The 14,592-nt window shown below is 39.3% G+C and overlaps 3 protein-coding genes across 5 annotated transcripts in view; 2 read left to right on the top strand and 1 right to left on the bottom strand.

Moving 5' to 3' along the window:
- Nucleotides 1–41: 41 nt before the first annotated feature.
- utp3 (UTP3 small subunit processome component) lies at nucleotides 42–5,396 on the top strand. The gene is made up of 16 exons (XM_053315358.1): nucleotides 42–244; nucleotides 432–519; nucleotides 1,268–1,324; nucleotides 1,421–1,477; nucleotides 1,567–1,654; nucleotides 1,738–1,806; nucleotides 1,891–2,012; nucleotides 2,117–2,272; nucleotides 2,390–2,461; nucleotides 3,158–3,198; nucleotides 3,277–3,373; nucleotides 3,531–3,668; nucleotides 3,790–3,926; nucleotides 4,009–4,075; nucleotides 4,870–4,977; nucleotides 5,114–5,396. Exons 1-16 carry the CDS (start codon nucleotides 228–230, stop codon nucleotides 5,201–5,203), a joined length of 1,404 nt encoding a protein of 467 aa, XP_053171333.1. The 5' UTR covers nucleotides 42–227; the 3' UTR covers nucleotides 5,204–5,396.
- A 108-nt stretch (nucleotides 5,397–5,504) lies between these two features.
- ppcs (phosphopantothenoylcysteine synthetase) lies at nucleotides 5,505–7,889 on the bottom strand. 3 transcript variants are annotated; one of them, XM_053315360.1, is made up of 4 exons: nucleotides 7,839–7,889; nucleotides 6,248–6,785; nucleotides 6,051–6,154; nucleotides 5,505–5,952 (listed from the first exon to the last, which is right to left on the bottom strand). In XM_053315360.1, the coding sequence occupies exons 2-4, from the start codon at nucleotides 6,780–6,782 to the stop codon at nucleotides 5,626–5,628; spliced, it is 966 nt and encodes a 321-aa protein (XP_053171335.1). In that variant the 5' UTR covers nucleotides 6,783–6,785; nucleotides 7,839–7,889; the 3' UTR covers nucleotides 5,505–5,625. The 3 variants fall into 3 exon arrangements, with proteins under 3 accessions (XP_053171335.1, XP_053171334.1, XP_053171336.1); XM_053315359.1 differs by lacking the exon at nucleotides 7,839–7,889 and adding an exon at nucleotides 7,583–7,815; XM_053315361.1 differs by lacking the exon at nucleotides 7,839–7,889 and adding an exon at nucleotides 7,731–7,782.
- A 4,391-nt stretch (nucleotides 7,890–12,280) lies between these two features.
- foxj3 (forkhead box J3) overlaps nucleotides 12,281–14,592 on the top strand; it is a 78,112-nt gene continuing 75,800 nt past the window's right edge. The window contains exon 1 of the mRNA XM_053315282.1: nucleotides 12,281–12,507. The gene's annotated coding sequence lies outside the window, so the exon portion shown is untranslated. The remainder of the gene's footprint in view (nucleotides 12,508–14,592) is intronic.

Here is a 14,592-nt window from a genome sequence, read left to right as displayed (position 1 = left end):
CTTGCCATCCGCCAATAAACTCAAAGAAGAAGAACGAGGAAACACATGGCAACCAGTTGGAGATGTGTTTAACCGTGTAGAAAAGTAGTATCTGGATATTTACTGTTTCAGTCGCCAGATATAAGTCTGTAACACTGTCGCTGTAATATCTGTCGTGATTTGGTCATCAATGCATCGACCTGTTTAATCTGCTAACGTCTGTAAAGCGACTTTAACTCACTTCAATCATGGTTCGAGCTAAAAGGTAAGTCTAATGATGTCTTTGCTCTGATCCAGGAACATGCAGTATGAAATATTTGTTTGTGATTAATAAATCCTGCAGCAAGCAGAGAAGAGCTGGAAGAATTCAAGCTGGAGTTTAATGTTTAGAGATCCTCTGAATGCAGAAGATGAGAGATTTCAGCACATCTCTGCCTCCTGTTTCTGTTTAGGGGTAAACAAATCCAGAGGCCTAAAAGGTCAGAGCGATACGATGAAGATGATGAAGAAGCCTACAAGAACATGCCTGTCCCTGATAAGGTAAGAGAGCTGTCTGTGCTTTATAACACTGACAGCAGAGCTCATCAGTCTAAATGTGTGTTATGATTAAAAACAAGACTGATGTCTACAGACCACACACTGAGCACCCAGGACAGTATTACAATTATGTGTATATAGGTACATGTAATAAATGTATTACAATTATACATTTACATTTAGTCATTTGACAGATTTTTTTATTCAAAGACAATCAGGGGTTAGAGGACAGTAATTCTGGAAGAGCTTTAGCATAAACTCTCAAGCAGCTGATGAGAAGTGCAATGACACTAGACACAAGTTTGTTTGTTTCTTAATGTATGTAAATTAAGAAACATATCAGCCTACATGTGCAATAAGAGAAAATCCAGCTTTGTAGTACAGGCCTCAGGTGTGCCTGCTTTGTAGTGCCGTCTGCAGTGGTTTTCACTAGAATTTTTGAATTAAAACTTTAATATCAGTAATGTGACACTGAATGGCACACTAGAGATGGATGGTTTGGTCTCTGAGGAAACAAACCATTGTAATGTGGCATTGTGGCATATGACATCAGCTAAAGTTAAATTTTAACAGTCAAATAAGCTCAAAAAATGTTATCACTTCACTGCATAACCTTTTATATTGTTGTACTAACTGCCATTTAGTGTTTTTATAATGCTAAGATTCATCTCCCACATCTGAATGAAAACAAGCCCCTCTCAATCCTCAGCAGACTGTCAACACTTGACAACTCTGCTTTTCTTCCTTGCAGAAATCTTCAAAGTACACAAAGGACAAAATTGATCAGTTTCACGATGAGAAGATTGCAGTAAGTTGACTTTGTTAGTTGTTTTGCAGAAAGTGTTCAGTACAATACTGTTTTTATTTTCTCACCTTTCTGTTTTGTTCTCTCGTTTTGACACAGAAACTTCTTGCCAGTGGAGTTCAAATGGAGAGCGATCCGGAGGAACTGGACGATGAGGTGTGATGCACTTTTTTTGGTTGTTTGGTTTTACCCTCAGAAAATCACTTTAGTTCAAGAGCAAATTTATATTCATCTGAACGTTGCAGGAGGAAGTGATGCCCCTGGATGATTCTGAGTCTGAAGAGGAGGAGGAAGCAGACATGGAGAGTGATCTAGAGGGGCAAAAAGATGAAGGTTAACATAAAACATCATCAGTTTTAGTTTTGAGTTGACTGTCAAAGCAGCCTGTTTAACTGTAATCCTGCTGTCCTCCACAGAGCTTCCTAATGAAATGGCATGGGGCACCAAGAAGAGGATGTTCTATGATTCTGATTATGTGACCAGCAGTAAGTATCTATTATGTGATTTATAATCCTTCTGTTGTCTGTGTGGCTGATGTTTGGGTGTTAATTTTAATTGTGTTATTTAAGAGGGGAAATCAAAAGAAGACCTGGAAGCAGAGGAACAAGAAGAGGAAGAAGAGGCAAAAAATATCCAAAAACGTTTAGCTGAAAATCTGAGCGAGGAGGATTACGATTTAAACTTTTTTCAGGTACTGATAAATCTCCCCGGTACACCTGCTTTAATTCCACCTGTGATGAAAAATAGTCTTCTCTTGTTGACTTTTGTAATTTTTATGTGACTGTGTAAATAAAGGACCTTGCTGTGGAGAAGAAAGATGAAGAGAAGACTGCAAAAAAAGAGGAGAGGATTGTGAAAGACCTGAAGGAGATGTCCCAGAAAGAAAAACTGAAACTTCTGAAGAAGGAATCACCAGAGCTGCTTGAACTCATTCAGGACTTCAAGACAAAGGTGAAACACACATTTAAAACAACCTCATATTGAACAAGCCAAAAGATATTTGGTTAGTTACCATGGACCAACACGTAACTGATGAGAAACATATCTTCTCCTGTGCAATGTGTGTAGCTTGCAGAAATGAAGAATGAGCTGCAGCCCCTTGTACAGATGGTAAAGGATGGAAAGATCCCACCAGGAAAGGTAAAGCTCCCTTTATTTTCATGTCTGACTGCCAATTTATTGACAGACTTTGAAAGACTTACAGAAACAGATATTGTGAGACATTAGAAAATGTCATTGAACAAGGAGACTCCTTTTTAATTCTTAATTTTATTATTTCTTGCTCACTGATGAGCCAAACACAGAAAATAATTTCTCTGGAACATAAGAGATTGTTTTAACTCAACAAATATGATTTAAGACCAGTATTTAATCAGTATTGACTTCCACACATAAATATTTTAGTCTTCATTTTAGGCAATATGTATTCTCATTGAAATAGGACTTAACAATATATCTATGAGACTAGGTATCATCTTAGATTTTGGATATCATGATGCAGCATAAGTGTTGTCTGTTCCTCATGTATCGGCTACATTACAGTAAAGTGAAGGGTTTTTTTTGCCTTTACCTACATGGTCATTATGTTTACGTTGCTGATGATTAATAATCAAAAATATCTTTTTGGAAACACTAATAGTCATTTCAATATTAATATTGAAGTATTGGGTTAAACATATGTATTTGATTTGGTCCATATTGCCCAGCTTTACATTGTAATCTACTACTAACACTAGATTAATCACCAGTTGTCTTCCTTGTGTAGCAGAAACATTAAAGTTTTTCTTTGGAAATACAATTTGTGAATCTAAATAACTCTGGTACTATTTTCCAAAGGGTGCTGACTACCTCAAGACAAAACAGCAACTTTATCTCAAGTAAGTTGTTATTAAATTGTAATTTCGGAAAGTTTGTGTAATTGTCCCGCTCTGACTAACCTTTGTTTCCTGCTACAGTTACTGCACAAACATCAGCTTCTACTTGGTTCTGAAAGCAAAACGAGTCCCTGTTCACAATCATCCCGTGATTGAAAGACTGCTCACCTACAGAAATGTAAGTCCACATTTGTATTATGCCAGCTGTTGCCATGGTACACTGTAGAGTGTATTTTCATCATCCAGCTGTCAAGAAAACTGCACCTGTTAATCTGAACAGCTGACACATTAGTTAAAACTCTGTCTTGCTGACTTTCTGAATAACCTTCCTGCAGCTCATCAATGAACTGGGTGCAGTAGACGCCCGGCTTGCACCACAGTTTAGGAAGCTACTAGCTGGCGAGGGTAAAGATAAGGCCACCAGCAGACCAGCAGAGGGCAAGAAGGTCGGGGTCTCCAGTAAGAAGAACATGGTGAGAGATTTTTTTTTTTTTTTTTTTTTAGATTCGCTGTCCTAAAGGACATCCTGAATTTGAATCTGTTGCTGATGTTTAATCTGGAACTTGAATGCTAATGAATGCATGTTTGTTGCAGGATTCTGGTGAAACGGTACCTGAGATTGAGGAGGATTCAGACTCTGACCTGGATGAGGAGGCAGCCTTGCAGTTCTACAGAGGAGTGGAGGAGAGGTTGAAACTGAAGAGGAAGACCAACGACCCAGCCGCTGAAGGGTGAGTAGGAAAATATTGAATCTTTAAAGGGCAGCTGTGACAAATTAAATGGGGCATGTGATCAATTGTCTATCTGTTGCAGGTTGGAGGAGCATGAAGATGAGGAGGAAGAGTTTGATCCAGACGCTAAGAGAGGCATTACTTACCAGGTACTGAGATATTGACACTTAAACACTGAAATATTTAATTGACAGTTGGGATATGTGTCAGATGCTCTTACCCATAGCAATTTGTTTAGTATTCAACAGGAACATGACATGTTCAGATCAGGTGAAAAAAGAAATTTGTCAGCAGTTGTAAGTGCAAGTGATTAGATGGCAGATTTACTACAGGAAGTCGACTTTTATGCTGGACAAATAAATCTGAATTGATTATATGGGTATATGGATTATATATGTACAAATGTACAACAGGATTAAATTTAGCATGGAGTCTTACAGCAGTATAGTTCTTCTCCATATGTGGATTATCCTGCTTCTACATTTGGGAAGACAAATCATAGAGGGAGGAATTTATACTGAGTGTCACCTGCTGGGGGGTCAGTAGTATGTGTGACATGCATAGATCTGTCTATATAGTGCAATAATAAAGGGTTGCATTGGTGCAGCTACAGATATAGTTGACTCAATACTGCAGCTTCAAAGAAAGCATTTGTCACATAATTGGAGTTCTGCAAAAACATCAGAGCAACTTTATGAACTATGTTTCCCTCACGCACTCTGCCAAAGTGTTACTCGCGTGTCATTGAATATTCATTACTCACCGAAGTTTTCAACCCATTTGGCTTTGTGGCTTAAAGGAAGGTTCTAGATAAATCTTCAAAAATGTGCTTTTCAGTACAAGGTGCCCCTCATACTGTATTTACGTCATGCATCCCATCTCAAACTTCCCCATTTCTGAACAGCAGTCCTAATTGTGTCCCTCTTCCCTCCCAATTCCACAGATGGCTAAGAACAAGGGTCTCACACCAAAGAGGAAGAAAATTGACCGTAATCCCAGAGTCAAGCACAGAGAGAAGTTCAGACGTGCCAAGATCCGCAGAAAGGGACAGGTTTGTACTCCATACATGCTGAAGATGCCATTTTCATTACATATTTTTGTTTTGTAAAGCTTCCTGATGCTGTCTAAACGCTCATCAGTTTGAATCAAAAGCATCAATATTAAGACGTGTTGTTCTTGTTCATCAGGTCCGTGACGTTCGGCGGGAGGACAAGAGATACAGCGGTGAGCTGTCTGGTATTCGTGCTGGAGTCAAGAAGAGCGTCAAACTTAAGTAACCCAGAGAGAATTCAAAATATGAGAATATGTGAAGCTTTTACAGTGAGAGAAAACCAATGGACTACATTTATCAGTGTTTATTATACAGGTGACCATTGTTGTATAAGAATGTCATTGAATTATTGAACTGTCATGTTTGTATCGGGACACTGAAAAGTTGCAGAAAATGAATGAATAAACATTTACAGAAACGGCATTATAACATTAGAGGTTCATTTGTAGAACATTTCAAAGGAGAAGGGAAAGCATTGTGTGTTTATCGTGACAGTTATGCAAACATCCTACATACTGAATATACAGGAACTTGTCAGCGGATCAGGCAATTAAGAATATAAGCCAAACTCAAGCTCAGGATTGGGTAAGAGCACAGACACAACATACAGCCGTGTCAATAACTCAGACATGCAGTGGATGGTGATTGTCAGCCCTGTTGTTGACTTATGAACTGGTTGTGTGCTGATGTCAGGTTATTCACAATTCTTTCCTCGATCTCCACCTCGTTCTTTACATCCTCTTCTGTAAGGATCAGCTCGGCCTGAGTCTCAGGGGTCACCACCACCACGTAACCCCGCCTTGAGTCCAGCACGTTGGCCACCACTGCCTGGTGCCTGTAAGTGTCCAGAGCTCGCCGAGCTTTGTCCAGCAGGATGCTCGCATCTGTCTCCAGCTTGAAGGATATGACAAAAGCCAGTGGTGCCCAATCCTTCACCAGTGGGGACAATATTTTGGGGACCATATTCAGGCTGAGCTGAAGGGGAGAAAAAAGTGTTAATATTTTAGTTAATCAAATCTTAAAAACACTTTCATATACAGCTGCATTTACTGGATTCTTTTTATTCCATTCACCTGAAGAGGTCCATTGGAAGACTGGATTTTGTGTTCAGGCATTTCAGATGCTGGGATATAGAAATCAGACACAGCTGCAGCCAAATAAAACATGGCCTTAGATCCTAAGTGCAGAAAAAACATTTGAGGAAAGGTTATGATCAGTATGCTAGACAAGAGCTGCTACTTCAAACTCTTAAGGTGTTGTTGATCTCTACCTATTGTGCTGAGTGATTGTGCTGCTGCTTTGAGGAGGTGCAGATACTCTGACAGAGTGCTAAACTCAATGGGCAGGAGAAGTTGACCCTCTATCACTTCCTGGTATCGCCTCAGCACTTTCCCAATGTTCGGAAGCACCTGCTGATTAATCACCACTTCACCAGCTTTACTGGACTCTCCGTCTCCTCCTCTGAACTGCAGGGCATCCAGCATGTTTATGGTTGAGAACATGCGTGTGTAGGGGTAGAGGGAGCGATGTCTGTGTAGGAAGATGACAGCATAGCCAGAGTCTATGAAATATTCTGCTGAGGAGGCTCCTCTCCTGCCGCTGCTGAAATTATCAAGGAAGCGAACAGTGCGGGACTCCAGGGGAACTTTGGTGCCACCTGATGTGATGAGAACCACTCTGCGGCCTGCTGCAGCATGATGTATGGCAAAAGCAGACATCTTCTCCTTGACTTCCTCAACATGGGAGGGAACGGCAAATTCTTCTGCTAATTTGCCATCAATTGAAGATATTCTGGGTTCTGCCATCACCTGGTGAGAGAGAAGAATCTTTAATTCAACAAGCATATTTAAGGACAGGCACACAATAGACAATCTTTCTTAACACGATAGTCAGGTACCCAAATTAACACCCAAAGAGGTTGCTGTTATCATTCCTCCTGTTCACATTGGCCATAAAAGTATCACTTCATAATGCATTTTCAATGTAATTGATGGGGACCAAAATCCACAAGCCTCCTTCCATGCCAAAAACTATTTTAAAGTTTATCTGAAGCTTTGACCATCCACATCAGTCAAATCAAGTAGACATCTTTTAACGTTAGTCTTTTTAGTACAAAGTCCCTCCTGTTGTTACTGTACTTCCACAGCAGCTTAACACTTAGGATCCATTGCTTTGGGGGCTTAACCAACATGAGTGACTAAATCAGGATATTTAGACCTCTGTTGCACCAATCTTTTTATTTATTTATTCTGTCTTCCACTCTAATGAAACTGTCCTCCTTTAAGTAACCTAATATTTAAATAAATTGTTTTATTCTGCAATACACACACTAAAATGCTGGTTCATTAGGTACACTGGGACTAATGCAGCCCTAATAAAAACAACAAAGCAAAAAATCCTGAAGGTTATCATGTTCAATTTTTAAAAATGTATTGGTAATTATTGCAGGTCTAGTTGAACACAATATAATTTACCAACAGCACAACAAACAAACTTCAAAATGCTGATAAAGTTGAATCGACCCCTCTCAAACACACACTTTAAAATAACAGCATTTTAATTACTAGACCAAACGAATCCTTACAGTAGTATTATGTTACCATACCTTTCTTTCTAGACTCTTTAAATAAGTTTGTCAGGGTTAAAGGTGAACACTTATCCGACAGATGTGTAGTAATATGACAGATGAAGAATGGGGGCAGGGGAGTCCTCTTGTGCACTCTTTTGCAAACAATAACGTAAAGTAACGTTACCTGCTGTTTGTCAATAATTTGCCACCATAAAAAACACCCGAATGAAACTGAATGAAAAAGACAACGCTTGCTTTATTATAACAAATCAAAGCCTGAAAGAAGTCCTACTTTATGTTCCAAGGTGGAAAGACTGCGACCAGATTGCTTCACAACTTCTGCTCTTCCTGCTTCTGCTTCCTCTTCTTTGGTTTTACTGGTGATCTACAAACCAACCTTAAAGGTACATGTCGCCACCTACTGGTCTTGTATTACTGCCTCCTTATAGACTTATTTAGCTCCTACACTAGTGTCAGGTTGGTCAGATTTGTTTACCAGGCATGAGGCATTCTTCCCTTGCCTACTTCCACCACACACCAGTATGACCAGTTTAAAGCTGCTCTGATCTCCTCATTCCCTCCCAGGGTTAGGAAGGTTACTTTGGAAATGTAATAGATTACAGATTACTAGTTGCCCTATTTAAAATGTAATAATTAATGTACCTATTTCATTTACTTAATCAGAGTAATATAACTTATTACATTTGATAACTTTTTTGATTACTTTGACTACAACTGTTAGGGGGTAAGTGTACCCATTAAGTCCACCGAAATCTAAGTTCGGGTGTTTTTCATGGATACTGACATGAATCATTTCTTACAAAGCAAGAATTATCTCTCATTTGAAAATGTATTCATTAGTTCATGTAGAGAATATTAAAAGTCTGGCATGGGCTTAAGCCCACATCATGATTTACTTATAAAATATAAATATATATTGATGTCAAAGAATTAAAAACAGCAATAGCAGAATGGAATGTATTTAGTAACATATTAAATATTAGAAAATGAGGAAAAAACCCTCCTGAGCAAAATCTTAAAGGTGTGACTTCAGATGTAACCCCCTGTGTAATCATCAACATTTTCTTAAGTTTTTTCTCAGTAACTGTAACAGATTATACTTACATTTATTTTGTAATTAAATCACAAAACGCTGTTATATCTAACTAGTTACTCCCCAATTGGTTCCCTCAATCATGTCCTTTCTTTCTGAGGTATATTTCCTGCTGTTAACAAGTATGTGTTCTACTATTTCTGCTACCACCTGACAGTGCTCACAAAGTACAGTTAAATGCTTCCCTATAATATGGAGAGTCTTGCTCAGGTTACTGTGTCCTATTCTTAGTCTGGTCATTACATCTCCTCTTTTCTATTTCCTCTCCTATTTTTCTCAATACAGCCTCTATTTTGTATTGCATGTAATTGTCTTCCTCTTATCTCCTGATCCCAGTGCTGATGCCTCTCTTTGCAGATTTTCTTCCATACAATACAATTTCCCTCTGATTTTGAAAGTCTAATTGGGGTGTCTATGTTTTCTTTTTTTAACAGCTTGTTTGCCTGGTTAGTCCACTCTCTCATTACCCATAATGTCCATGTGCACAGAAACCCAGATGAGTGTGACCACAGTGCCTTGTTTCATTACTCGTGAGTGTATTTCCATTATTTCAAATAGTAAGCCTTGGTGGTTACTGGATGCACCCAGCTTTGGGCAGATGCTGAGTCATCACAGATCAGAGCCATGTTAGGTTTGGCCTGGTCAACCCACTCTAAAGCCAATTGGTGTACAGCTCAACCTTAAATACACTTAAGAAGTTTGATATCAATTTGCATATTGCAACTCTGGGAATTGTCACTGCAGATCCTGACACCAGGTGGATACTTTGGTCTTAAACTGTCAGCACCACCAGCAGGTTCAAGAAGTACTACCACTGCCACTCATGGCATTTTTGAGTCAGGTAATTGGTGATGAAGCAGTGTAGTGTGACAGTTTCTTTCTCACTTTCATATGAGATGTAAGACTTAGTGACACATTTGCATCACCAGGACAGGGGGATTTCTGTTTAAGGGGATCTTTTGGTCTGAACTCTCCCATTGACTCAGTACAGTGTCACGATAAAGATATTTGATCTTTGATTGTTTGATGTTGATCTGGAGTAATTGAAACTCATCAGATAAACTGCTTCTTGTCTTTTGACTCTTCTTTTAATTAATAGTTTTAAATAGTTAGAGCTTTCTCTTGGATGCTGGTTGGATCTGGATTGATTTCCTTTGAATTTGCATTAAACATTTGTTTCTGGTGAGATTTCTACATTTGTTAATGTGTTTCTGCCTTGAAGAAAGAATTACATTTCCGTAGGGTCTGGTGTAATTTCCTCATGTCATGTTTTTTCCCCCTCAGAAACTACAAAGTGTAAAAAATATATTTTCACAAATTATTATAAATTATTATTATACAAAATAACTACAGCTGGTTGTCAAATTTGTATTTGATTTACAAACCAAACTCTGCACTAGCCAACTAAAAGAAAAAAAGACATTTTCTACAACAAATCTTGCTTTTGGCTTTGTATTTATTTATTCAATTAAAATTTTATTACTTGATGACTTGTGCTAACATTTGACCTAAAATGCAACATTGTCAAGAGTTTGCTATTTTTTCACAAGTCAATAAAATGGAAATTGTTTTACTGAGAGTGATTGGAAATGAATGTTTTAAGTAAACTTCGGCCACATTTTTATTAAACCTTTATTTAGATTTTTTTTTAGATAATCGGCACTAGATGATTATCAGCACTAGATAATCATCTTTATGTTAAAATGTGTCTGTAAACATTTGTATTTGATCACGTCACCATACTGTAGCACATTGTCAGGATGTATTAACAGCAGTCCCATTGTCAACCAACGAGGGGCGCTGTTGTACTGCTGAACAGACAATCGCATCATTTTGACAGGGTACTGTACATCATAACATGTTGATTTTGTTGATTAACCTGATCAGTTTCGGCACATTTTGTTGATATAAATGATGTTATGTCACTTCTTAAACACCAGTTAAAGTCAGTAAAATAAGAGCTGGTTCAGATTTGAATAAACCCATTTATTTGGAATCACGTGTCAGTTCAAAAAACACTTAAAATATTTTTAAGCTGTTTAAAATGTTAGAAATGATGCATAAAATCAAACAATGGTCAAAAATCAGTGTTTGGTGTAAAGTACTGCCACCAGATAGGAGAACATTTAACTTATCCTATAGTTACCACTGCAATGTATTGTTGTTTTTTTAGTATAGGATACTTTTTTCTGGCCTATTATTTTCCACTAGTAGCCTTTTTTTCCAGATGATAATGTACCTTGTATCGGTAATCTTGTCTGGTTCTGATTTCATCTTGACAACTTTACACTAACTAAAACTTGAGTGGAGTGAAATTACATGCAATTTAATAAAACTGTACACGAATCTTTTAAAGTATTAACAATAAAAAAATTCAGTTCTTTGACAGATGGACTCACGTCAGTCGGAAAACTGTAGATAAGGTATGAGTAAATATGAGTAATAATGAAATAGGATTCATACACTAAAGTCAAATTATTGTTATATTTGACTCAAATATAACATGAAACGAGGTAAGGAGTTAAGATGAGCTCATCGTGGTCTCAATAGACTACTGAGGGACGTCCTTGGTAATTTCCCTCTGGGACTTTAGGGGTAAGTAATCTTAAATGCAGTTCAAATTTTTCAATAAACGTTTGGACGTGGTGGGCTTTGGGCCTTTAAAGGCAAAATACAAATAATTTTTTGACTTATACTTACACACACACACACACACACACAAATAATTCAGTAAGTCAGCATCAAAATTTTGAACCAGCATTTAGATCATGGTGTAGGAAACTCTGACACATATTTCTGTATTAAAAGGTAATAAATAAACAATGCTGATCAATAGACAATGATTTTTTATTTAGGTAGTCTCTTTTTTTGTGTTATGGAAACAGAAAAATGTGCACATAACAGTGGTCTGTGTATCAAATTGTGCATTCATCTTTTATACATGCTGCTTCTACTAGCATCAAAGGCAGTAACAATAATATGCCTGACACTGGCTTATAACTAATATTGATAAGATTATAATATTAAAAGTATCACTTTCCAGCAAGATATGGTTTATAAGGGCAATATTTTAGGTTGCAAGCTTGTCTTTCTGGGTGGGGGCTCAAAGTGTGAACCTCACGAGTACTTATTAATGGATTACATTTACCATGAACATATAAAACGGGATTATGACAAAACAAGAAGGATAAACAACAACCAGAAGGAATTTTCCACAATCTGGCAACCTAAAAGTTGTTCTTGGCTGGAAACTAGTAAATTATTTATTACCCATTAATAAAGCCTTTAGTTTCAAATCCTTTAACTTATTGGGCAATATCTTACACGAGAGGATACTTAGCGTTACATTCATCCACAGTGATCAGTAAATACAGCAGGTTCATTGATTAAGTGGTTGATAGTTGACGTGTGGCTGCTCCCTCCTGGTATCTCCGCTGCGGGATTGCGTTTGACCGCGCGCTAGTTTCTGTGGCGGCAGAGGTGGTGTGGGTGAGACGGAGAGAAAAAGTCTTCATGTGCGGCGTCGTATGTGAAAGTAGTTCCGGGCACTTAACCCAAACGAGGAGGGGGGAGAGTCCCGGATGTTGGCTCGGCCGCCGAGAGAAAGGCGAACGGGAGAAGGCGGAGAGAAGCTGAGGAGGGACGCCACGGCACCGCAGGCACACCGGCGAGGCTACGGCTACAGCGGGTCTTTGCACAGGACGATACACGTCAAGAGCACAGGACACTCCCGGGGGTCCCCCCCGATAGCCGTAGAAGAGGAGGTGGAAGGAAGGGGAGGGGGCAGTTACTCTGAAACTACCGTGAGGATTACAGAGAGCCGCCGCTACAGCAGCTTTCTCCCAGAGTAAGTGAGCTACACGGGCATGGAAGTTGAACTAAGGCCCCAGAAATGGACGACTTTAACGGGGGAGTGAGCTGCACTGAAGTTCTGGGGATTGAGCCCGGTGAACAGGCCCTGACACACGGCTTTCCGCTCGCTGTGGCGGGGCGTGCGGGGGGGGAAGAGCCAGTCAGTGTTTCCCCTACGGTCGGTGTTAGTACCCCCCCGGTCGGTGCTGCTGTATAACTCTCCCAAGTTGACAGCTCTTGCGTTAGCCTCGCTAGCACCGACGTGCAACCGGTGACAACTGACAGGGGCAACTTTGACAGCTAGCTAGCCGGTTGTGGTTGCCAGCTAACTTTAGCTGAGCGTTGTCAGGGCTTTCTCCCGGGCCAGGACTAGGTGTGTGTGCTGGGTTTGTCCTCGCATTAGGTGGATATAATGACCTATATCCCAGCCCTCCAACAGCTATCGTTAGCTAGCTGTTCGGTATGTGAGACGCTGTGTGTCCAGCATGAAGTGTATGTGTGTGTGTGTGTGTGTGTGTGTGTGTGTGTCATTTGGCTTTTCTGCGTGCTCCGATGGTATTTTGACTCACAGCTGTTGCGGTGTGTTTTCTCGTCTGTCAATCGTCTGTTTCTCAGGCGGCTAATACATTCCTCCAGAAAAAAATAATGATCCACTGTATGAAAAACTAATCGACCTGTGCGAAAAGGCGGATGTCTGTCATGTGGCTGGACACTCAACAAGTGCAAAGCATGTTTTCAGGTGATTTTTTGTATTTAATGCCGCTGAATTTGATCTCAGGGACTGTCTTTTTTGCCTCTGGTGGTTTACCCTTGGCACAAACGCTGTTGCGGCATGATATAGGGTCCTGTGTGCAAGACATTTCTCATTGCTTCTCCTTTGCTTTGATGTTACACCAGTTGGTGTGTGTGATCGCACAGGGCAGACACTTATTAGTTAATGCTACGACTTTAAACCGCTGTGGCATTTGCGTGCAGCTGTGTTCAAAACTGTGTCCTTGCTTTATCCTTTACGGCCTTTTTTTAATAAGAGGATGGATGACTGAGCTCGTCCGCTGTCAACTTGTGCAAGTTTTTATCAATGAAGTCACAGTGTTATTTTAATGATCAGGGTGCAATGAGGTGAACATTTTTAGCTGATACTCCTATAGGTTAGGTTTATTTTTGCCATGAAGTGAGCATCAAAAGGTTGAATTTATGACTATAACAAATCATTATAAATTCCCCCACAAACGTCCGGATTCTGCCAGACCTTAGGCTTGAACCAACAAAATGCCCATAGCGTTAGTCAGCACCCACAATCAAAGGTCAGACCTGGTTTGCTTCTTAATCACCCATCCTTTAAATAGCAGGCCTACAGGGAGCTGTCTGAATTGAAGTGATCTGTGCATGCAGCTATAGAAGACACATGGAGTTTAAGTTTTGATTTTACTCCATCCAGGTAAGCAGCAGCCAGTAGTTTAATTTAATATACTGACTAGAAATTCATAAGAGCATTTGCCTTATCCTGTGAATTATCCTACCACTTTTGATGCTCTGATTTGTTTTATATTAACTTTTATAGAACTGAAACTACAGAGGCCCCAGATGCAGATGTTATATTATGCTTATTGCAGTGTCCTCAGCTCAGTCTTGACACTGAAATATGTCCTAACTCCTGCATTACAAATACTTGGTACCTTGATTTCATATATTAAAAAAAAGCTTTTTAGAAAGAGTGTTTTTGTGACCAGCTATATATTATAAAGCAGTGAAATTACTGGCACAGGCAGCGGAAGTGACATTTTGCTGTTGGTGTTTGCAGGCAAGCAGATAAAGAATAGACCTGTGCGTGCTTTTTACATATTGCGTGCAGAATCAAGAATCATGGTGAACACATTGTAAAAATGTGTTCCTTAGAGCGTTGCTATTGCATCCATCGGAGTCTATTAAGTTGTAAGCTGTGTGGTTAAAATGTGGCAAAAAAAAAAGATGTTGTGGCAAGGGGCACAAGGTTCCTGTTTATGCATGTTTCTTTGGTGATTTACAGCGTAGACATTTTCAGAGATTTGACAATTCTTCTTTGCTGTTGCTGAGATTGCGT

This window comes from Scomber japonicus, chromosome 3 (genome assembly GCF_027409825.1).
Source record: "Scomber japonicus isolate fScoJap1 chromosome 3, fScoJap1.pri, whole genome shotgun sequence".
In the NCBI taxonomy this organism is placed as follows: domain Eukaryota; kingdom Metazoa; phylum Chordata; class Actinopteri; order Scombriformes; family Scombridae; genus Scomber; species Scomber japonicus.
Note: the sequence above shows the minus strand (reverse complement) of the source record. Positions and strands in the feature narration are given on the sequence as shown.